Here is a 23,615-nt window from a genome sequence, read left to right as displayed (position 1 = left end):
ATTGGAATATTTCCGTATGCCATTCATATACCTAGCACACGATTATGTATATAGTAGGTGTTTACAAAATGTCTGTTGGATGACTTTACCCAGCTTCTAAAGTCTTCTATTAATGATTATGCCTGGATACAACATGTTTTGTTTTTTTTTTTCCACTTTTTTGAGACAAGGTCTTGGTCTGTTGCCCAGACTGGAGTGCAGTGGCATCATCGTAGGTCACTGGAACCTTCAAACTCCTGGGCTCAAATGATCCTCCTACCTCAGCCTCCTGAGCAGCTGGGACTAGAGGCGTGGACTACCACAGCCAGCCATTTTTTTTTTTTTTATTTTCTGTAGAGACAGGGTCTCGCTGTGTTGCTCAGCCTGGTCTCAAACTTTTAGCCTCAAACAATACTCCTACCGTGGCCTCCCACAGTGCTGGGATTACAGGCATGAGCTACTGTGCCCGGCCTTATGTCTTACTAATAATGCTTTACTTATGTTGTCTCCTTTGCCTACAATGTCTTTCCTTCTCCTCTCCCCAGACCTGATTCATGTTTACTCATTCCTAGGGTTTACCTTAGGTGTCACATGTCTAAGAAGTTTCCCATGGCATCCATCTCCAGGCTGATTTAGATGTCTGTCCCTTTTGTTCCCATAACTCCTGATTCATCCTTCTATGTCACAATACATTAAAGGGTTAGTCTTCTCTCTCTGTTTCTACATCTCTAGACTGCGAACTATTTGAGGACAAAGATGGTGTCTTATTTAGTTTATGTTCCCAATGCTTAGGACAATGGTAGTATATGAAAAGTGATCAATGAATATTGATGAAGGATTGAATGAAAAAGTGAATGAATGAAATGAAGAAAAGCAGTCCTAGTATGTCTCTAATGGCCCACATGATGAGAATAAGTTAGATACAGAATATATGCATGGAAACAATATAAAAATATAACCCATCTCACACTTAGCCAAAAGCTTCCTTATGAGCTTGGATTAGTTGAAACCCATGGTGCATCCTTATCAATTTCATTTAATTTTGAATACTGACAATATGCTAGAAGTTGACTCCTAGAAAATGTTACTTTCAATCCTGTAGCATCTTACACACTATGCAATTTAGTTCTGATACTTGGGATTTCACCTCTGGTCAGACCACTTCAGCTCTACGCCATGGATGCTCTGCCTCTAAATTCACCCAGGGGCAGTTTGCCTCCCACAGGCTGTCCTCTTAGGCAGGATGGAAAAGGGCAGCAAGCATGTCTCCAACTTGTACCTCATGAGTTGGATACTTTCCAATTGCTAGTGGAGGTAGACAATTCTAGATGATTCTTCCAAGCATGAGGTGCAGTTGTCTTATTTAATATACTTACTATGCTGACAGCTCTGGCCCAAACCACCTTCTATCCTACTTGGGGACTGTGCATTGTTCTCTAGTGTATGATTAGCAGATTAGCTATCATGTAAGGAGCCAGGAAAATGAACTCCCAGTAAGCCCTTCCAAAGCAAGAGTAATTCATTACCCAGTCTGATTTCCACTTAAAATGTACTTTAAGCACACTTCCAACTATAAACCCTAAATCACCCTGTATTCACAAAGTCCATCATTTTTTATTTTATTGCATGGCGTTGGCGTGACATAATCCCTTGCAGAGCATCTCGGAGTGCTTTACAGATCAATAAATTACTTACCTGCACAGTTGAAGCAGTGTCTGCAAGGCCAGCAAAGACATTCTGCAGGCAGCTTGTCCTCCAGGAAGCAAGCAAGGCTGTGTGGGTGCCAAGAACGGGCAGGAGCAGGGACCAGGCAGAGGTATGGGTTGGGGAGCGATGCATGAGAAGGGAAGGCTTCAGTTAATACTCCGGGAATAAGATACATCAAAGTGTTTATTTCTGCAATGATCAGTTTAAATGATTCTAGAACTAAGAAAATTCAGAAGTTTGTACCCTTCAGGCAGTCAGCAAATCAAATTCTCAGTCATTAACTCATCAATTACCTTTCTGTCCTGGAAGGCTCAATCTAGCTTTTAAAACGATATAACCATAAATTGCAATGTTATACCCTAAAAGTCCCAGATGGTAGAGCCAGTGGTCTCTCTCCAACCCTCACCACATCCACTCCTCATTATTTCTGTCCCACTAGATACCTATGAGAGTGCGGGTAAGTGTGCATGTGCACACACACACACATACACAAACACACACACACACACACACTGCCTGTCTATCTGAAGCTCAATGTGGATTGAAATCTTAAAATGATTAATTGGTGCTTTCTCTGTGAAAGGCACCCTACTTAGGGCAGCAAAAAGTGTTAATAGAAAGATGAGTAAGGCTCTTATTCCATACCTTATCTTCAGGCAATTTATAGCATAGAAGGGAAGGTGGGACACATGTACCATAAGGGAGTTTAGTTTAAATGCCATAAAGGAGGTACCACAATGCCATGGGAGCCCCAGGAAGGAGAGGTCACATCCTCTTGGAGATCACCTGGAAGGCCTTATGGAAGGGGGTGACAGTTCACCCAGGCCTGGTACAATTTTAATGGGTGTATATAGTCAGAGAAAAGGGTCTGAGCACTAAAGTCAGCAGTGAGAGTCTGGGTATAAGGACACAAAAGGGCAGCACATGCTTATTAATAATGAGTACTCCAGCTGGGCAGATGCAGGGCATGAGTCGAAGATAATATTGGAGAAGGAGGGAAAGGAAAGAAGGCTAAGTATCTTCATAATGCCCCCTTTTCATGGAGGACAAGACCCGACACAACTAGGAATGAGTAATGGTTCAAGTAGAAGAAGGCCAATATCGAAATTTCCAAACCCATCTGATTTTAGTGTGAGTGTCCCATTCTGGCCTTGGAATGAGGAATAACGTCATCGTGCAGCTTCCCTGGGTTCTTCGGCAGGCCTGATCACACTGTGTCCTGGGGGGGCGGGGGCGGTGATATGCCCTGGAATTGCACAGAATGGCTCTGAGGAATATGTATTCAAGGAAGGAACATATCTTGGACAAACAGAAGAGTGCTGCATGGAGGGGCCACTTTATTTCCCAAGAACTAATGTGTCAAAACCATTTTTGGAAAGACTGGAATAATAAGAGCTAATGACCCAACTCCGAGGTTGTTATAAACATGGCACAGGTTGGGAAGGTGGTTCGCTTGAATAACCATTATAACTCAATCTTATAAATATTTGCTGAACTCTTACTGTGAATACTGGCCATCAGTAAGCTGGCCATCAGAAAGCTCGTGGTCTGGTGGGTGAGTGACACTGAGCAAATAACCATAACGTAGTGGGGTAGGTTTTAGAATTGGAGTTTAGGGGCTGAATAAGTGACACCCTTACTTTATCCACTTGAATTATGAACTATTTGACAAATTAGACAAGTGAGTAGCCACATAGAGAACCAAACATCACATCGACTAGTGGGAGAGCTGAGACGGGAGAATCAGGCTCAGATGTGCAGCAGCAGGGGGGTTCTACTGCCGGACCCTAGAATGAGACAGGTGTGCACGCACAGTGGCTGGCTGTACTGCAGGATGTGGCCGTCCCTGTGGGGTGCTGCTCCTGTAGAGCACGCACACAGAGGAGCAGAACAGAATGAAAGCTTCCAAAGGGAAGCCTGGCTCAAAACAAAAGACAGAAAGAAGTGAAGGTCCTGCCGTTAACTTTACCCATTAGGATGAATCCTTCCCTCCTTGGGGGAATAATTTAGGGGACAGAGAGAGAGAGGGAAAGAGAGACGGTCCAAGGAGATACTGAGTGTGTTTATCGCTGGTGTTGTTTTGAGTCCCCATCAGGTGTATATAATGTGCTCTGGGCACGCAGATGAAGAGGAGGCAATACGTTTGTTGTCAAGGATGGCAGAGAAGTGTAGAGTAGGGAAGATTGCAACAAAGAAACTGGCATTTAATTCAGGCTGGCCTTAAAGGATGTCTGGGAGTGTCCAGGAAGGATATAAGGAACAATATTGATCCAAATGCGTGATGACCAGACATGTGCTGAGGACACAAGGGGGTCAGCAGAAGTGGAGTCACTGGGGAGGGCTGTGGAAACGTGGGTTGATTCCTGATTCTGAACAGCCCCTACCCAGGGGAAGGAGCCTGGGTATGATCAGTGTGGCAACGGGAGCAATCGGGGCTGTTCAGGCGGCGACGTGATAGGATCAGAATTGCATCATCTGAAGATGCAGAGGCGTGCAGTATGAAGGGCTCGCAGGCATGTGTTGGGGGGGGTGGTGAGAGTGGAGGTGGGCAGAGGGTGGAGGTAGGAGGTAGGAGATAGTTATGGTAGTATTGCAGTGGAATTTATCCCCATTTGGACTCGCTGACTTCGTGTTTAAGTAGGAGCAAGTGGAAGCTAGATTCAAGGTGAGATATTTTTCATGTTTAAGGTAATTCCCCCAATTCCTCATCGTTAACTTACTATAGTCCATATATTTCAGTCTCTGGGCTCTTCTGCCAACTGCCATTGTAAGACAACAAAGAAATCTTTCAGCAGGATCTTCATTTCCCTCCTGTCTGTTTTGTCTCCACAGTCTCTCCCAAAATTGTAGAGATTTCTTCAGATATCTCCATCAATGAAGGGAACAATATCAGCCTCACCTGCATAGCAACAGGTAGACCAGAGCCTACGGTTACCTGGAGACACATCTCTCCCAAAGGTAAGAGCAGCGGTTTGGTATATCATGTCATAAGAGGAAGTGGGAGAATCGCTGGCTGTGGGTGGGGGGTTATGGTACCGGTTACCTGGCCCACTGGGTTCTACGTTCTTGGTAACCTGATCATAGGCTAATGGCTCTGCAGAGAATTTTGGTGTTCTCTGTAAGACAGGCATATCCTCTAAGATTCTGGAAATCATTCTTGAGTATCTCTTCAATCCCTTGGAAATGAATCCCACTTGTCTCTAGGTGAAATGGTGGTAAGATACTCAGGGTGAACTTTTGCACATCAGGTTCGATGGTGGAAGGATCTGCGTTGGTGGCATTGCTCAGCTGGCTGTTTTAAGAGAGAGAAAACACAAACACATAATGATGGGTGAGAGCTTTACATGGCCATATTCCTAAAAGGAAAATCTCCAAGTCTGTGCCTCTTCAGCGTTGCCAAAAATCTGGTCATTAGCTGGTTTTGTGGTTTTGTTGTTTTACTCTGATTGATCCTACATTACAAACACAACTTAATGTGTGACTAAATTGCAAAATTTACTTTATCTAAATGTTCGGATTTTATGTAGACCAGACTAAGTGTTGTTTTGCGCTTTCATGGATAGGGCATTAAAACCTTTAGAATTTAAGACCAGATGCTATTTATGATTAAGTTAGCTTTCATTTGGGAACAAGGAACATAAAATTATTTTATTCATTCTTAAATGTTTATTGAGTGCTTGCAGATTCCAGGCTCTCTTCTAGGCACTGTGGGACATAGCCATAAACCAAAAAGATATATTCTCATGAGACAGATGACAAAAAAAAAAAATGTCCACAATATAACTGATAAGGGTGAGAAAAAGGAGGGTCAGAGAAGGCCTCTGAAAAGGGGACATTTGAGCAGAGACATGGATAGCAGTCCTTAATTCCATTGCTTCTTGCTGGGTGACATGAACTGTACGTATGTAATTGTGAATGTATATGTGTGTTTGCATGGACGGGTGGACGAAGGCATGCGTACTGCTGAGTAGTGCAGGTTTAAGGATTCTAGAGGAGCCTTAGTGGTGATGGTTGCTTGTTGCAGGTTGGCTGCCTCCAAAGCAGACTCCGAGAAGGTGACTGGTGTGAAAGAAGCTTAGGGGATGCTATCGGATCATCTCCGGTGGGAGGGAGGGGAGAGAAGCAGGGTTGGACGGAGGCAGAAGCTAACTTGTGATGCGGTTCAGTGAGACATCTCAGCTGACCCTGTAGGGAGCTCTGAAGCTAGGATGACCTTTGCAAAATGTCCTTTACTGAGGCAACAGGGCTTGTTCTCTATGTCAGCACGGCGGTCTGAATTTAGGCTGTCCCAACAAGGTCCAATGTGACCTTGGACCAGGCGACTCTCTTCACATGAGAAAATCCACACCAGGGGCCAACAGCTGAGGGCTGTCCACCAGCAGCACGTGTGTCCGCTGGGGCATACGTCCTCTGCTCCTGCAGGCGGCCTTGTACTGCAGTAGCCACTACATTTGGACATTTAAAACAATCAGGATAGGACTACAAATGGACCCCAAATACTGAATTTCCTCTCTCAAACAGTGACGATTTGCCCTGATCAGTGTTCTCAGAGAAGACATGAAATCTTCAGCTGGGTGTGGCCTGAATTCCTGAGATCTGTCCTGTGCTGCCATTGTTGACTCTGTCACTGTGAACAAAGGGATCAGGGAGAGCTGCTGACGTCTCTGCCGATCTCTCCATTTGAGATGACCTTCCAAGTAGACTGGCCCAGAATCTGGGAGGAGTCTTCAGCGTGGAGTGAGCTCATTAGTGAGGGAGAGTGGCCCCAGGGCACTTCTGCAGGAGGGGCCACCCAGATGGACAGACTTTCTGAGTCCGAGGTGCACGCCATTCATCACTGCTGAACGGGGTCCCCAGTGCTCTCGGACGCCAGGGCAGTCTGTGCCTTTAAAATCTGCAGAACATTTGTCATCAGGATAGACTTCCTTTGCCTCATGTCAACAGGCCCTGTCTCCTGTTTGATGTCTTTTCTCATTCCCTCCTCTGGCCAGTCAGCTCTCTGTCCTTTTCCGGCTGTTGCTTTTCCCCCTTCCCCTCTACTCATCTCCTTTTGTCCTGCCCCCTTGTGCCTCTTCGGTCCCTGTTTTTGTCTGTGCTTCCCTTTCTCTCACAGCCTCCTCAGTGCTCCTGCTTTAATTTCATTCCTTTCCACATTCTCCCTCTCCCCTCATCGCAGTTACTTGTGGTCACCCTCTGATGTCTGAGCCTCCCCGGTTCATCTTGCTGCTGTGCATGCTGCCGTGTCTCAGAGTCCTTTGTTTCCCTTTTTGTGGCCATGGAGCAGCTGCATTTCCCCAGGGGACCTTTACCTGAGCCTGGGCCAGATGCTCCCATTTTACTAAGGTTTTAGCTGCTATGGAAACAGAAGATGGATCAAGGCAAGAAGAGCAGGATAATCAGAGTCTACCTGCAGATTAGAGTCATTTAGATGAATGGCGTTTTCCAGATCGCGGGTCCAGATTAGCTATCCCAGATTCAAACTGATGAGATGAGCCAAGCGATAACTAATCACCTCGGAACTCACCAGGGCGCTGTTTTCTTGGTAACTGATTATGTGGAGATCAGAGATGTCACTGGGCCACTGCCAAATCTGAACTGAAGCTGGAGACCCTTAGCTGTCACGCCTTCATCTTTCCCCACTACGTATTTCCAAAAGGGTGCTCATTTTAAATATGCTAGGACAGGCTTGGAGCTCCTTGGAGAAAAAGATGTGCACCTTAGCCGAAGCTCCAAAGGCAGAGAGCTATTGTCATCTTTTGTTTCGCTCTGTGAGGGTAGATCATGTTTCCATCAAGATCGTTCTTACACAGATACCCATTAAACTCCTGAATGAACAGTTGATTGGGCTAAGCTCTTTTGGCAACCACGATGACTTCATTGCATTTTCTCTCCCTAGACCGATCCATTTGTTCCGTACATCCTCATTCATATGGTGCTGCTTGCAATAAACTTATATAAACCTCTTTAGAATGTGTATTTCTAGCCTTGACCACCTTCCGTGTGGAAAAGGAGTGCAGAAATGTTATCTATTTTAGTAGTGGTTCATGTATTTTGATATAGGGAAGCCTAGGAGTGACCACTGGGGAGAAAGAAGGGTGAGGGTCCTTGTGTAGCACTTTGCATCAAATGGAGAAAATGTCACTTGTCAGTATCCAAGACGGAGAGGGAGATAGGGCTCCCTTGCTACCTCTTGAAACTGCCATTGATTGTATGAAATAATTTTCCTTATATGATAACTGGCTTCATGTTTTCTTTAATTCTGCTTATGAACTTATAACTCTTAGAGTTCAAGGAGAAAGTGCACTAGACTTCTTAAAGCTGTCCTGCTCTGCACACCTGTCTTGAGGTGTTGTTTGCACCTGCATGGGCTTTGTTCTTTTCAGGAGGAAGAGACCCCATCTCACTGTCTGACAGGAAGAGCCATCTCTGTCTGCATGAAGCTCTGTTGACCCTCAGCCAGAGTCCCTGCAGTGTCAGCATCCTACTCCAGGGGCAGATGCGCCGTCGGTGGAGCCACAGCCTCCTGTAGACATGTTCCCACTCCGTGCCTCGCCTTTTGTCTGCATCTAGGCATGCGAGGATGTGTTCAATGCAGCCCTTAAACTCTCAGCTTTCTATCTTCAGCAGAATACCCGTAATGCCATCCTGTTCCTCTGTGTTTTCCCTAAGTAAACAGAAATACAATCTTTCGGTGTCTCCTAAACATGACAGTGTGTAGGACCTCACTCTTCATAGAAGACTATTTTCAAAGCCCTATTTTGATGTCACCAATTTCTGTTGGATTGTAAATGCTTTAGAGAAAAGGCTGGGCTTCCCATATTGCCACATTCCTGGGGTCCCAAAATGAAACTCAGGTGCAGGAGTGAGTTCAGTCACTAATCTGTGGGTCTCACTATACATTTGGAATCGGGGACCACTGAGTGCCCTAATGGACATCTCTTGGGTGCACCTACCTCACCATTCTCTCATCAAATAAAACATTGACAGTAGAAACATCACCTAGGCTACCTAAACAACACTTCCCACCAAGATATTGGTGATGGAATTCAGTAAAGCCTATGACCCGTCCACAGAGATATCCTGATTTCTGATTTATTTATTCAATGCCCTGGGAGTTGATAGGGCCTGTGTCACATTTCTCTTTGGTTCCTCACTTTCTTTCACAGTGCCTAGTACCTGGGAAGCATTCAGGAGATATTTGTTGATTCAGTGAACAAGCACTGCCATTTGCCAGTGCCCCAAAGGGGCGTGCCTGTTCTCCCGGTTCAAAGACTTTATCCCAATCCTTGAGGAAGTCTCCTGCACTTTGATGTTCCCAGTGGAGACCTGGTGTGTTTCCTGCTGCACCTCCCTGCTGGCAAATCACCAGGACACTTTCTCTGGCCTTCACAGGCTCTCCAGGCCTTTCCTGATGTCCCCTAGAGGGGACTCGGCTGTGGCAGGGCTTGGCTTCTCCTTGAAGGAGAGAGTCCTTTTCAAGTTCTTGCAAGAGTGGAGAAGGCTCACAGGTGGCTCCGGTGGTGAGTCTCCTGTGAGCTCCCTTCTCCTGTCGTCGCCGCTTCACTATGATCACTTTTCTGATGTGTGTGCCTGTCTGACAGGCTCTTCATCTGGCCCTTCTGGGGGACAGCTGATCCTCCTGGCACCTCGCTGTTCCCAACACTCCTGTGCTTCATCTCCCAATGGCTCCCAACCATGGTTTCCTAAAGCAATCCTGGATATTGCAAGGGAAGTTTGGCTCAACTTTATGTGAAAATTTGCTACTCCTTATGGGTTAATGAAAGAAAAAGAAAAGATAAAGAAATCAGTAGGAAAAAAAAAAAGAAAGAAAAATGTTGTATAAAGCTCATCTCCTCTTCTGCCTATCTGTCTCTCTCTCTCTTTCTCTTACTCTCACTGTCTCTCCTGGTGTGTGATCCGAGGTGAGTGAGGGATTGAACATTGTCCCCTGGGTCACATAAAGACCCTGTGGGCAGAATCAGAGCAGAACCACATGTCCATTGGATTTCAAGCCGAGCCCTGTGTTCCGGAAGCCTTTCTCTTTACACAGCGTGGAGCCTGTGCTGCTGCGTGCCCTCCTCACCCTACCTGCGGGACTCAGCAACCTTCCTCAGGTCCAAGTCTCTGCCTTCCCAGTCCAGTTCTCCTGCTGTACTTGAAGAGGCCCAGTGGGCCGGGAGTTGTCCGCTCCTTGCTTCTCAGAGCTTTCAAAGACACCAACCTGGTGAGGCAAAGTGATCCTTGGATGAGAGCTCTTCTCCTTGCCGTGTCCCGAGCCTGGGTCTCCCTCCCCGCCCCCACTGCCCTCGCCCTGCCACCCGTCCACCTATTTTCCTGTTTGTCACACTGACAAGGCTTTTCCCCAGCCAGGCAGGACACTGAAGCACTAATTGGCACTGGAGGTATCACAGCTTGAGTTCAACCAGAGCTGGCAGGCGCCATGACTCCGGTGACAGCTCTGTGAAAAAGTGTCAGAAACAGAGCTCCGGCGTGCCATCGGCTGACTGCAGCACCCTGGCACTAATGAGCAGCCTGTCAGCACCAGCACCAGGGGCCCCGTGTGGCACAGAGATCATTAGAATGGCAGACGGGGGAAACTTCCTCAGCAAAGAGGTGCTGGGGAGGCCGGGAGAGGACAAAATGGAACTAAAGACACCACTTTACCCACAGATGGCGACCACCCAGCAGGAAAGGACCAAGAGAAAAAGAGAGAGAGATGGAGAGAGAGAAAAAGAAACAGAAAAAAAAAAGACATTTTTAAAAGATCTACTTTTGCCAATTCTGGATAACTCTTGGAATCTCTTTTTTGCTGGGTGCTTCTTTCATTAATCGATGTAGGCTGTAAATCTTTGCAGCAATCCGAGAGGAAGCCTCCATGATTAAAGTAACTGTCCAGTCGTGGCTGTGCTATGAATCCAGGCAGTAGCCTAAGTCCCTGAGAAGCAGGAACCTGAGGAAGAAGGGAGGACTTGGAGTTTGAGTCTTTTTGCAACTTGTCAGGGCAGACTGTCCAGCTAGGGGGTCCCCTGAGCTGCCAGCTGCCTGCCTGTCTTGTGCCGGGGTATTATTGTCCAGGAGAGGCAATTACAAGAAGTGCCCTTTGCCCTGCTAGTCCGTCCCAGAGGTGTGTGTGGGAGCGGCCAGTGTGTCTGCTCTGTCTCTCTGCTTCTTGAAGGCAAGTGTGAATTAGCCAGCGTGTTCAGACTTCTGCTTCAGGCCCAGGACTGGGTGGTTCTGAGCTTTACGGAGTGTCTGGCCCTTCTCCCAGGCTTTGGCGACCCACAATGACTGTGTTTCCATGCCAGAAAGCAGTGATCTGTCTGAAAGAGATGGGCTTCCAAGGCAGGGCCAGCTAGATTTGAATTCCCATCCGCTACTCCCTGGCTGGGCCTTGCTGGGCCAGGGGCAGACCTCTCTGAAGAAGTTCTTCTTCATTTCTTTCTTGCTTCTTGGCATGGCACATAGAGTCCCCATGATTTGGTTCCAAACCCCTTTTGGCCCTCACATTGCAGTGACACTAGCAACCTGACATCTGCCCAGGTGTCCTCACCTTTTCCCACACTATGGTCTCTCCTCCCATCACCCTACCTCCCACTCTTTTGGCTCAAGTTCGAGTTTGAGTTCTACTTGACCTTGCTCAAATGCTGCCAGTTTGAAAGCCTTTGATGACTTTCTTCAGGCAGAGTGAGTCACACCTTTCTCTGAGATCCCACAGCACTTTGCATTCATTTCCAATTATGGCTCTTCTATAGGTACCCAAAGGCCCCTGACCCACCCCTGTCACGCGAGGGGCCAGGAGGGACCATCCTTATGCTGTTTTGTTTTGTCCCTAGCGCCTGGTACTGCACCAGACGTCTGCAGGCCCTGTAAGTGATTGTTGAATGAGGAACAATCCAATACTGTAAATACAGTCTTGTTGGTCCCTAGTTAAAATTAAGTCTTTCTGGTGCATAATTTGAAACAAAATCAATTTTAGTGAGTAAAGGGTAAGATACAAGGGTCTCATCTGTTTGCATCCATTTTGACTGTTGATCATCTCAGTTTCCCAAGGCAATCAAAGGAATTCATCAGAAAAGACCACTGCCTTTCTGATCAGTACTCAGGTCTGAGTCTTAGACTCTTAGATTCTTCCTCTGTGAAACAGAGATAATAATGCCTTCCCAACACGGATGTGACAGGCACTGAACATGTGGAACAGTGCAAAGCAGCAGGCCCCATGGCAACACACAGTAGGGCAGCTTAGTTAATGCAGTATGTTGGCTTCTGACCTTCAGCCAGCTCTTCCTCTTCACTCCCACTCATGAACCCAGAGCAGAAGGTGGGGGGAATTCAAATTCTTTTCCCTGAAAAGGTTGAATCTTTACAAAGGCTCAACTCAGTCAATTGCCAGAATTGATAGGTATTCAAAGATGCTTAATCAGCACCTCCCTCATCCCCACCAGGTTCTAATTAATGTAGGTACTCGATTAAAATTCCTAAAGCACCCCAAGTATCCATCCCAGGAGAGCCAAGTAATGGCTATTGCAAAAGATACTGCAGTGGTCACTGATGGTGGAAGAGCAAAATATAATTGCATCATAATGGAAAGTGACCAGCTTCCTGTTCGGAATAGCAGTGAAACATATTGCATGAGGCCCAAGCTGTGCAGAGGAAGCGATTGATTATGATACAGATAAACCGGCAGTACAGCCTCAAGTATGGGGAAAGGCATCCAGGAACTTGATAGGCAAATGGTTTAAATGCGGACAGGCAGACCAAGGTGGGAAAGAAAAAAATAGAGGAAGACATTTATAGATCACTCTTTAACTCTCTTTAACTATAAAATTATAGCTAGATAGATATAGTCAGGGTAAAATTTGCCAGTGTCAATAAGGGTTTTTGTAAGTTTAATATTTATGATCTGGTTTAAAGCATTATTATAGCTGTGTGACTTCCTACTTCAAAGAAGAGAAAAATCATAAAAAGACTAGTGGGGAAATTAATGAGTTCAATGTGCCTGAATTGAGAACATATGAAATCGAGCCTCAGTCTAGAGACCAAGGGCAGGAGTGCATACCACAGACACTGTTTGTGGTTTTACCCAATTATTTAAAAACCCTTGAAAAATATTGTAGCATCAGGAGTCTGCTGAATACAGACATTGCTAATAGCATCCTCCCCCACACTCTCTGGAGTCTTAAGCTATTTAGGCTTGTACTTGGTGACTGTTACCATGCAGAACTGTTTTGATGGAACAAATAAAGGAAACATAATAGCAAAGAGATTGTATCATCTGCCCTACAGATGCCAACCAGCCATGGCTCACTAAGATGCAAAGTCTCATTAAAACGGCAGCCCCTACAGGACAGGAGACCTCATCTCTGAACACATGCCTGTAAGAGGCAGCGCCACTGGGAGTGCAGGAGGGCCATAGCAGGCCCTCTCTCTGCCCACCACAACCAGAGTAACCTCCTACCAGCACACTGCTGTAGACCAGCTAAAGGCTCCGGGAATTCTGTGTCTAGGACCCACCAGGAACTGCCAACTAAGCTTGGAGTAAGTTCAGTTCAAAATATCCTTGTCACTAGGACTTCAAGTGTGTTGTTTTCACCGTACCTACTTTTGCATCCTGAATCTTGTCTTGACTTATGATGACTGCATTTCCCCTGATAACGACTAGAGTCTCTATCATTCAATCGTAACAATGGCTAATGGTTCGTGATGCTTAAAAATGTGCTAGGCACTCTTCTAAACGTTTACTAATGGTAGTTTCTATTCTTAACGACAGTGGTATGAGACAGGTCTTCTTGTCAGCCTCCCTCACCAGTGAGAAAACTTAACATGTTTCCCATTCGGATGAGGCTTAAGAAGGTCAGACAAATGGGCCCAGGTCACACGGCGCCAAGTTGCAGAGCTGGAATCCACGTCCAGGCAGTCTCTCTCTAGAGCACATGGGCTGAATCGCTGTGCTGTGTAGCGTAGTTCTCGAAGGGCGGGCTGTGAACCAGCAGCATGGACGTACCTAGTTCACGCCCCAGACCCACAGCATCACACCTGTAAGGGTGGGTCCTGGAAGCCAGAGTTGCAGCACCTCCTCCAGGTGCATGTGATGCACACTTAAGTCTGAGAACCGCTGCTGTGTGCACTACATCCTGGGCAATCGTCGTTACATGCATTTATCACTTGATTCTCACAAGTGTCCTAATTAATAGGCATTATTTTCATTTTAGAGATAAAGACATGAAGATCGGGGTGGGGGGAGGGTAAGATTTGCCCACAAATACTAAATGGCCAAGGCAAAATTCAAATCCGAGTCTTCTTTACTCTAAAATCCAAAATCTTAATGAATATTGATTTCCTGCTTCGTTTCTGGCCCATTGCTGCTTCTAGAAGCATGTCTATTCTCTGCTTTCATGCCTCCTGTCAGCCGGGGCTTCTGGCCCTTGGGTGTCCGCATTCCCTCGGCATTCTTGCCAGTTTGCCCACACACTTGTCCTCACGATAGACCCCAGCCTGGGCTTTGTGCTCGGCATTCCATCCTCCCCAGTAACCCAGGCTCCTTTCAGTGGACATCGGGAAGAACCCCTCTGAGCAAAGCACGGAGCCCCAGCGTGGAGGTCAGACCTCTCCTCCAGCCGCAGGCGGCGAGTTCCCTTCTTCCAGCGGAGTCTGCCTGCTCCATCTGTGTGCTTTCCTTCCCCCCACCTCCATCTGGGTGGCCAGTGCTCGCAGGATGGTTGCAGCTGCTCCCTGACTTGATTTATTATATTTTTTGTCATGTTGAATCCTATCATTCACTTGCACAATGGTATGTCTTCTGCTTTGATTGTTATTATTGGGTGGTTTTACACTTTAACAGCTTTGGATTTGAAAAGAAATCACCAGATTCCAGCATATCATGTTCTTTAGTATCCTACCCCATTCAGTTTTCCTACATGCCCTTGTGGGATTAGGCGTCCTTCATCTTCCTAGTGGTGTGAACCTCTTTTTCTACCAGAAGCGGGACCGTTGAAAGGAGCTGAGCAGCATAGCAGTTCCGTTCCTCTAAGATTAAGGACCCAGCCTCCATCCTGGCTGGGTCGTACAGGCTCTCCAAATACTGCTGCACAGCCAGCGCCTGTCCCCTGCCTTGGAATTTTGAGTCCTGAAGAGGTAGCCCCTTCCTTCCTTCCGTGGGAGGATCGTCTTGGCTTCTTACTTCTCGCCAGCAATGGCTGCTGCTTCTCTGCTCCATGCTCCTCTCACCCTGAAAAACAAATCCCTCTTCCCTCTTCTTACACAGAGTTAAAAAGGATGACTTTGGGCTCTTTGGTTCTTCTGTAATAGATTCAGGACTACCCTAATTCCCTGCAGCGCTGCATTACCCTTTGTGGAGTGGCCCACTGGGGTCGCTGTGGCTGAAGCTATCTGGCTGGTTATCTCAGTGACAGAGAGAGATAGATGCTTTCTCCCCCACTGGTTTCTTTATTCTGACACACACCATTCCAGAAAAAGATTTAAGCTTAGAAAGTGGTGTGGATCTTGCCCCCAGCAAAACCCTTTAGTAATACAATTTTGATTAATTAATGTGTTTATTCAACAGTTGCTTATTGAGCACCTATTGTGTACTGGGCAACTGTTTCAGGCACCAGAGATTCAAGAGCAGACAAAGCAGACCAGAGCCCTGGCCTCGTGAAGCTTGCATGCTAGTGGCAGAGACAGAAAATCAGCCCTGGGCAAGCCAGCCTTATAAAGCTGTTGTACGGTAACTGCTGTGGGAAAAAAGCAGTCAGGTTAAGAGGCACAAAGACTATCAGGTGTGTGTTTAAGGAACCATAGTGTTAAATAGAGTAGCTGGCAATGGCTTCATTGGGAGATGCCCCAGAAAAGCTGGGGCAGGAGATGTTTGGCTTCTGACAGGGCTAGCAGTGACCACAGAGGCACAGAACCAGGACACAGCTGGCATGCTAGAGGACCATCAGCGAGGCCACATGGTCAGAGACATTTATCTAACACCTTCCCTGCCCTCACTAGACCATGAGCTTCCTGAGGGCAGAGAACATGCTTATCCTTGCTTACCTCTGTGCATGCCAATATTTAGCACCAACGTGTCTCTCAAATTGCACATTTTAATATCCAGTAAATATTTGTTTAATGAATGAGGGAATAACGTCAACGTGGAGTTATCATTTGAGTTCCTGAGCAAACATGCTGGAAAGACATGTGGTTCGAATCAGAAATTTTGGTCCTTTAATTAGTGATTTCAGGTTCCAGAGAAGGGCAAGTTCAGGCCGATGACAGGGGTGGCTTATGGCCGAGACAGAGGAGAAGGCCCATGAGAAGAGGAGGCCAGGTCACTGACCGTATGGGTGTCACACATGTCATCAAAGGGAGCATTGTGGTCACCCCAGGTAGTGGCTGAGGTGAGCGACAAGAATGGCTGTGAGCCAAGTGTCAATGCTCTCAATGAATCGTGAAGAATCCAGGAAATCAGTCACTGGCAGAAGGGGGGCAACATTGCTAGGTGGCGAGAGCGTCACAGGAGCAGGGTTGTGCAATGAAAGTGTGAAAGAGGGCAGGTCTTTGGGTGGTCTTGGGCAGTGAAGGGGACCATTGCCCCAAGTCTGAACGCCAAATCAAACACCCCAGCGGTTTCTTGGGAAAGCTGCCAAGGAGGAAAGAAGCACTGTCCTCAGGAAACAGCTGGGTTTCAGCTAATCAAGGCAGGATCTCGGGGAGCGTTTTGCTTAGGCAATGGGTGCTCCAGAGGCGGGCGTGGAAGGTGGGGAGGAGTGGGAGATTGGTTGGAGAGAAGCCCTCCTGCACCCCAGGAGTGGAAGGGCTGTGCTGCATGCATGGTGTCCGGGAGGGGAAGGGACTAGTGGCGCTGCGCTCGCCTGGCGGTGAGAGATGAGGCACGCTGGGTTTAATTCCAGTTGTCCCTAGTGGGAGACGATGCAACCTTGCCTTGCAGATCTCGGCTGCAGCCTTTGTCTGTGGTTAAGACCAGAAATCCCTTTTCTTCCTGAGCCTGAAGGTAGGGTAGTGGGTAGCTGTTGATAAAATCAAGTCTTCTTGTAGTCCAAAGCAAGGAGACTGACATTTAGGAGGCCATTAACAGGTCAAGGTGAGAGGTCATGAGAACCCGACTGGAGAGTAGAGGGCAGAGTCTAGAGATATGTAGAGGCCAAATTGCCAGAACCTGATGCTGGGGTCAGTGTAGGGGAGGGGTGAGGGCAGGGGCTAAGTGGAGGAGGACTCCCAGGTGCCTGGTTTGGCCTCCTTTATTTCCTGTTTGGAGGGACTAGGGGTCTTCTGTCTGGCTTTTCTCCCACGTGGCAGTAGGTAGGAGCTGGTTTCTGATTTATTTCTGCCTGTGGATCCATGTGGGTTAGCACCCTTTTCTCCAAAAATGATCATAGCAGCTCCAGACTCATTCTTTTTTAGAGAAGAGGGATTTATACAGGAATGATAGAGTATAACAGATATATGATAAATAGGCAGAATGAATCATCTTTTATTCAATGGATATTTATTGAGTACCTAAAGCACGACAGTGTGTATCTGGGTGCCGGGACTGTGTGGTGAACACAGCCTCTGCCCCATGGGGCTGCGCGTGAGAGTATCGGCAATACCGAATCAATAAATATGCAGCCTGATGCCAGGGAGAGATAGTGCTGCAGAGAAAAATAAAACACAGAGATGGATAAAAAATGATGGGGGGAGCTACTTTAGTGAGTGAGTTACTTTGGTGTTGCAAGAAAGCAGGGCAGAGAGAGACCGAGAGGCCCACGGGAAGTGAGGCAGGGAGGGGGCATCTCCGGGGCAGTGTTCCAGGCAGAGGGAGCTTCGAGGACCAAGGCCAGGAGTCAGGAATGCGTTCAGTGTGTGTGAAGAACAGCAAGAATTTTTCGATGCAGAGAGACGTGATGCAGGCTGTCCTGACAGCTTAGATTTGGCTCGGGCAGGGCCTTAAAAGCCATGTTCAAAGCTGTAGGATTTGTTCTAATTTAAAAAAAATCACTAGCAAGATTTAAGCAAGAGAGTGAAATGATTTCATAAATGATTTTAAAAAGTCACCTTTACTGCTTGAAGAGAAGGATGGGGAGAGGGGGAATGAAGTTAGCATGTGGGATACCTTATAGTTAGGATACGCCGGCTGTAGACTCTCCAGAAACAGTGCGGGTGTAGACGGCAGTGCTAAGATTGGAGATGAGAAGTCTGTGTGTGATCTGGGATCTATTCTGAAAGTAAAGCTAGAAAAATTCGCCGATTGATTAGATGGCGGTTGTGAGAGAGAGTTTAGCATCAAGAATGAGTCTGAGATTGGTGGGCTGGGCCACTGGTGACCAGTGATGTCATTTCCAGTCATCACGCACTCCAAGAGGAGCAGGCCTGCAGGGGGAAACAAGGAGTCTGGTAGTTAGGAGATACAGGTGGAAATGTTGAATAGACAGTTGGCTTTGCAAAGGGACGGGAGCCAGAAAAATGCATGCGGGAGTCATAAACACAGATAGAACTAGAGCCAGAGGCCATGGCCACCCCCATCTACAGAGTGAGGCAGACGACAGCTCTGGGGACCAGAGCCGGTGGCATGCTTATATTTAGGTATCAAGAAAAGGATGGTCCAGCAAAGACAGTTGTGAGATGGGAGAGAAATCTGAAAACCAAGTGAAGGAGCACACTTCATAAAATGAGGGAGTGATTAATAGCATGGGTGTTGCTTAGAAGTCCAGGGAGATGAGGACTGAGAATGGACAAAATGCAGTTATAGGTATGACACATTAGCAAGAACGGCTCTGGTGAAAAACAGTAAGTAAAAGATTAATTAGAAAGGGAGAGAATGCCTTGAAGAAGTTGGGAGAGTAATAAACTTTGTTGAGAAGTTTTACTTTAAAGGGTAGCAAAATATGGGTCAGTGGTTGGAGATGAGTATGATTTCAAAGAATTTTTTCCCCCGAAAGTCCAATCTGCAGCCTAATACCCCTCAACAAGTTCTTGGCTATTATTGCTGTGAAATTACTTGTCTTAGGGTTCTCATTTGTCCCTCTTCCTTGAATAAAGTAAGAGGAGTTGGCCAAGAATGACCTCTGCTTTCTGAACAACCTATAAGTTATGATCTTCAGCCAAGACCCCAGAATTTCTTTTGTGGCTTTTGGATGGCTGGAAATTTGGAGCCAAAGTCCCCGTGTTGCTGAAGCAGCTGACAGTCACTGACACTAGGTATTTTGCCTGGAGGGTGAGAGTGCCACTGGGGACCGATGGTTGCCCTCACAGGAAACAATGCTTGGGGTATGAAGCCACTCATGAGAGGGGCTGTGGGACAGAACGTGATTTCTGCTTATCCCCATTCCCTCCCTGGGGACTGGGGGAGAATTCTCAAAGACCTAGATATTTAACCCTCCATGACCAGATGCTCACCTCAAGCAGGGATGTATTAATTTATTTTTTTTTTTAAATCAAAACCAGAGCAAGAGCCAAGTTAGCCTTGGGAAGCTACCCCGTCTGGCCCATGGATGACTATCCAAGTGAAGCCCATTTCTGCCCAGAGGATGCTTCAAAAGTATTGAAAGGCCAGATCCAACCAGACGCCACAGAAATGTGGACAATCACAGCCCAAGTCCTATTCTCGGGGGAGAGGCAGGGCTCTGGGGCACATACTTCAGCTCCACACAGGTCTGTGCCGCGGGAATTCTGTAAACATCCGGCTGCCTCAGTGTTGCTAGTCTGCATCAGGGAGGACAGTGACAACCTCACTGTTCAGGCTTGAATAATGTTAGAGGTGAGGGAGAGCTCGCCTGCCCGGAAGAAAGAACATGAACCTGCTGCGCATCTTCCCTGCCTGACCCAGACCTGCAGGCCTGTTCCCAGGTATCCATCCAAATTGCTTTGCTTCAGAGTCCTCATACACCTATTCTCACTGTCCCCATTACCCTAGAGTCACTCCTGTCCTTGATTGATAGGGCACACTGTGTAAGGGGGGGAGGGTTGGAAGAGAATTGGGTGCACCCCGCTCTGCATCTCTGTTTTCTACCCAGAACCCCTGGTTCCTGAGAATCTGGAGCAACTTAGTGAGAGTGACCGTGATATTTTCCTCAGCATCATTTTGCTTTATTTGGCTTTGCTTTCAAGCGCCCACACTGGCCAGTCCCCGGGTCCCTGCTCTGCTCTTGAATGGTCATATTCCTCGCTGTGTCGATATGTCTCCTCTCTGCCTCACAGCACTCTCCTAGGCCTCTTGGTTTTGGTCACTCATGTGTTGTCATGGCGATGACATCTTCAGTAGAGTGGCACTGCTCTTGTTGTCATGGTTATAAGGACCTCTTAATGGGAGCCCCACTTCATTGCTGTCACGCGGACAGCATAAGGAACCCTGAGACCTTTCGGCAAGCCTGAATTCTCAGACCGGGGGATAGTGGTTCTGTGCATGAAAACACGAGTGGCCGTAATTAGAGAAATGGCAGCAGCTTAAAATGATTGAGATTCTAACTATGAAAACTGGAAGACTGGAGGAAGGTTCATCATCCTCCTCCTCTCAGATCATCTCATCCTCCACCTTCTCCTCATAGGGTCTAATATTTCTATCGTGGGCTGGCTATGTTCCAGGCACTGTCCTAAGTGTCTTACAGGGGTTAACTCTTCAATTTTCTCGACAACCTTATGATGTAAGTGTCGTTACTGTTCTTCTGCAGATGAGGGAACCAAGACATTGACAGCTTGCGTAGATAAGTTGCTCACGGATATACCAAGACTTAACCAGGCAATATGGTCCAGAGGTCCCATGCCGAACCCAGTACTTGTTTTATTTTTTTAATATATTAACAATAAAGATGAATCTGCCCGGCTGCTGAAGGATTTGCTAAATTAGAACACATTTTTTGCTAGAATTTGTATACTTGATATTTTTACACCACTTTGAAGTTTTAAAATAATTCCATATTTTCATTTGATTCTCCAACAACCATATGAGGTTCGTATGACTATTAACTGTATTTTACATATGAGAAGACCAAAGTTTGGGAGTCTGTGATGTCCCAAGGAAACTTGCCTGCCAAACTGTGTTAGCCCAGATCTGAATTCACGGCAGCCTATAAATTCAGAATCTGGTGTTTTGTTATGCCCTATTGCGTATCATTTCCTGTTACATGGCCGGAAGTCTGGCTCTGGGGAAGGAGCAAGGACCAACCATCTGAGATGAATGGTTACCAGCAATCAACTCTATTGGTGATAGAAGGAATAAATGGCAAATCTTGGCATGTCATTCAAGTAGTCATTTGCCCTCTTTTGTCCTCATTATTCTATGCCTAAAAACTCCACTATCAGAGCAACTATTGTCATCTACTGCCGTACGGACAGGAGGGCAGCCATCTTCATTCCATGCCGTCTGTGACAGCCATCATAGAATCTGTGCTGCTTTGAAAGTCATTTAACCTGTATGGGAGAATCCTAATGGAAGGTTAATTACAGCTCTGTGTCTAATTTAAATGACAATTAAACACAAATAAGTTACTTAGAAGCTGGCCTTTAAGGCAGAGGAAGCTCAGGCCCAAGCGTCAATGTGTCTGATGTGTCTTCTCGCTCTAGTACAGGGGATTGATTGCAGAGGGGTGTGCTGAGTGGGGGACAGCAGAAACTTAATAAAGATGAAGAAAACAGGAGCAGCAAAGGCTCGTCACGTTCTGTGATCTGCCAGCACTTTACCTCCATTGGCACATTTCACCTTTACAACAGCCCTATGAAGTAGATAACTATTATTATTTCTATTTGACAAATGAGGAAAGTGAGGCTCAGAAATGTTAAATAACTTGCTGAAGATCAAGCAGCAAGTCAGAGGTCGAGCTAGGCCTTGAACCCCAGTCCCCCTGCATCTGTCTGTGGACATTAGCACAGTCTGTCCTGGGCGCGGACTGCAGCTTAGTCAGAGGCAAGATGTGACCAACTTCAAGACTTGAGTTCTGATTACACCACTTTCTAAGTAGTGGCCCCTTTGGATACTTTGCCACCCTCTCTGAGCCTTTGTCAGCTCATCTGTAAAGTGAGGACCATGACAGGATGTATGTTCTGGGCTTGCTGTGCGGGTTACAGGAGGTGACCCATTTAGTATAAACACATGCCCTAGGCCTGGTATACAGTAAATGCTCAATAATGCCATCAGAGTGGTAACATCCAAGGTGGTGGAGAGAGTGACCATTAGAGTTGGTAATTATCCCCGTCTTTAACAATATCTCATCTTAACTCTAAAGTTGAGCACACTGCTCGTAACACTGAGTAAGCGTGCGTGTGGCAAGCAAAGGTACAAGTGACCTTCTCAGAGCCTTTCCAAGATACCCCATGTCCTCTAACGCAGAGCTTGGCCTATGCTACTCTTAATTGACCTCTTGGCACAAGGGCTACCCTTTTCTTGGGACAACCCTTCCCAGAGTCTCAGTTTCCCTTGTAGTCAAACCCTCTTGGAAGGCACCAGTGGATATGGGAGGCTCACAGTTATGTTCATTGGATGCACATAGGGAATGACTGCTCATTGTTTTTTTTTTTTAAATCGTTTCTTTTACAGGGAAATGGATAAATTCACAATTAGCAGCATCTGATTTGGATAGACACAGAAGTTTAATTAAGGTAGCAAAAAATGACTGAATTGTAACTGAAAGTAATACTATGATCTAGTTTAATAAACCAAAGCACAAATGACCCCATTCTTATTTCTCCTCTAAAAAGGCACTTTCTCTGGTGTGTGATGGTCCTGTCTTGAATTGAGATATGCTCTTGTCATTTCTGGGTAAGTCATGTCTGGCCACACAACACTAAGTGGACTGAGCTATGAGCTGGGAGCTGGGACACAGCCTGCCTGGTGGGGAGTGTCCTCCAAAAACAAAATTTAAAAAGGAACTTGGAAATAGGGTCAGTGTTGTCCACGGGCCTTGATAATATCAAGATGCTGCTGTCCTCGTCTGATACTTAAACATCAGCATTGAGGATGTTTTCATGCTCCTTTCAAACGAAACTCCTTCCTCTGCGTGGCTAATCGATAGGGCAGCCCAGTGGGAGAGGCCCGTCTGCCGCCCTCCTGGGCTCCGTGGCTGCTGAGTGAGGGGAAGGCAAAGGGAGAGGGCCAGGAGGTTCACAGCAGTGTCTCTTTCAAGATCCAAGTGAGATACAAAAGGGAATTAAAAACTTCACGTTGAGTTGTTGTCACTCTACCCATGTCTCGCCTCGGAGAGCTCTACAGCTGGAGAGCCCTGAGAATTCAGCCCGTTAGAGCTATTACAATTCATATTGACTATAAACTTCCCACTGTGCGAATAAAGGAAAGGAGGTGCTTGCCAAGTGCTCGGAGGGGCGAATGTAAGTTATTTCACCATCTGATGATATACACCATGTTGGGAAACATTAAGGGGGAAAAAAAAGAAAAGGAGAAAAGAAAGTAAAGAGAGTGCCGGGAAGCTGGCAACTGATCATCCAGCATTCATGTGTGGAACGTGGGCGGAGGCAGGCTCGCCGGTGGAGCAGGACAAGTCACCTTCGAGCCACTGCTGCAGCTTGATAGTCTACAGTCTGCGCTTGGGGAAGGAACACTCGTAACCTGACATCCCGGCTCATGCATAAGGCGAGGAGAGGGCAGGGAATATTGGAAAGTGAAGAGCACTTTGGTCGGAACACTCGGTTTGCCTCTTTGCTCTGCCAATTACTAACTGGGTGACTCTTAACGGACCAATTAACCTCTCTGCACCTCTGTTACCTCATCCGTAAAATAGGATCAGAATATGAAGATTAGCGAGAATACATTGCAGGTGCTTTGTAAACAGGAACACGTTACGCACATTGTCCTTTATTAAAAGTTCCATATTAACCATGCATATTCCCCGGGGCAGTGCCAAGAACATCAAAAAGGCAGAGAGGAGAGATTTGAACCCACTACAGAGCCGTCTTCTAAGACAAAGACTTTTTTACCCTTTTTTGCAGCACAAACTCAG

The 23,615-nt window shown here is 46.7% G+C and overlaps 1 protein-coding gene across 7 annotated transcripts in view; it reads left to right on the top strand.

The window, feature by feature from the left end:
* NTM (neurotrimin) overlaps window positions 1-23,615 on the top strand; it is an 894,060-nt gene that overhangs the window by 771,131 nt on the left and 99,314 nt on the right. For all 7 annotated transcript variants that reach the window (XM_069468684.1, XM_069468683.1, XM_069468682.1 and 4 more), the window contains exon 4: window positions 4,519-4,644. In XM_069468684.1, the coding sequence (XP_069324785.1) occupies window positions 4,519-4,644 (126 nt within the window). The remainder of the gene's footprint in view (window positions 1-4,518; window positions 4,645-23,615) is intronic.

Source organism: Eulemur rufifrons, chromosome 6, assembly GCF_041146395.1.
Source record: "Eulemur rufifrons isolate Redbay chromosome 6, OSU_ERuf_1, whole genome shotgun sequence".
NCBI lineage: Eukaryota > Metazoa > Chordata > Mammalia > Primates > Lemuridae > Eulemur > Eulemur rufifrons.
This window is presented reverse-complemented; position numbering and strand designations above follow the sequence as displayed.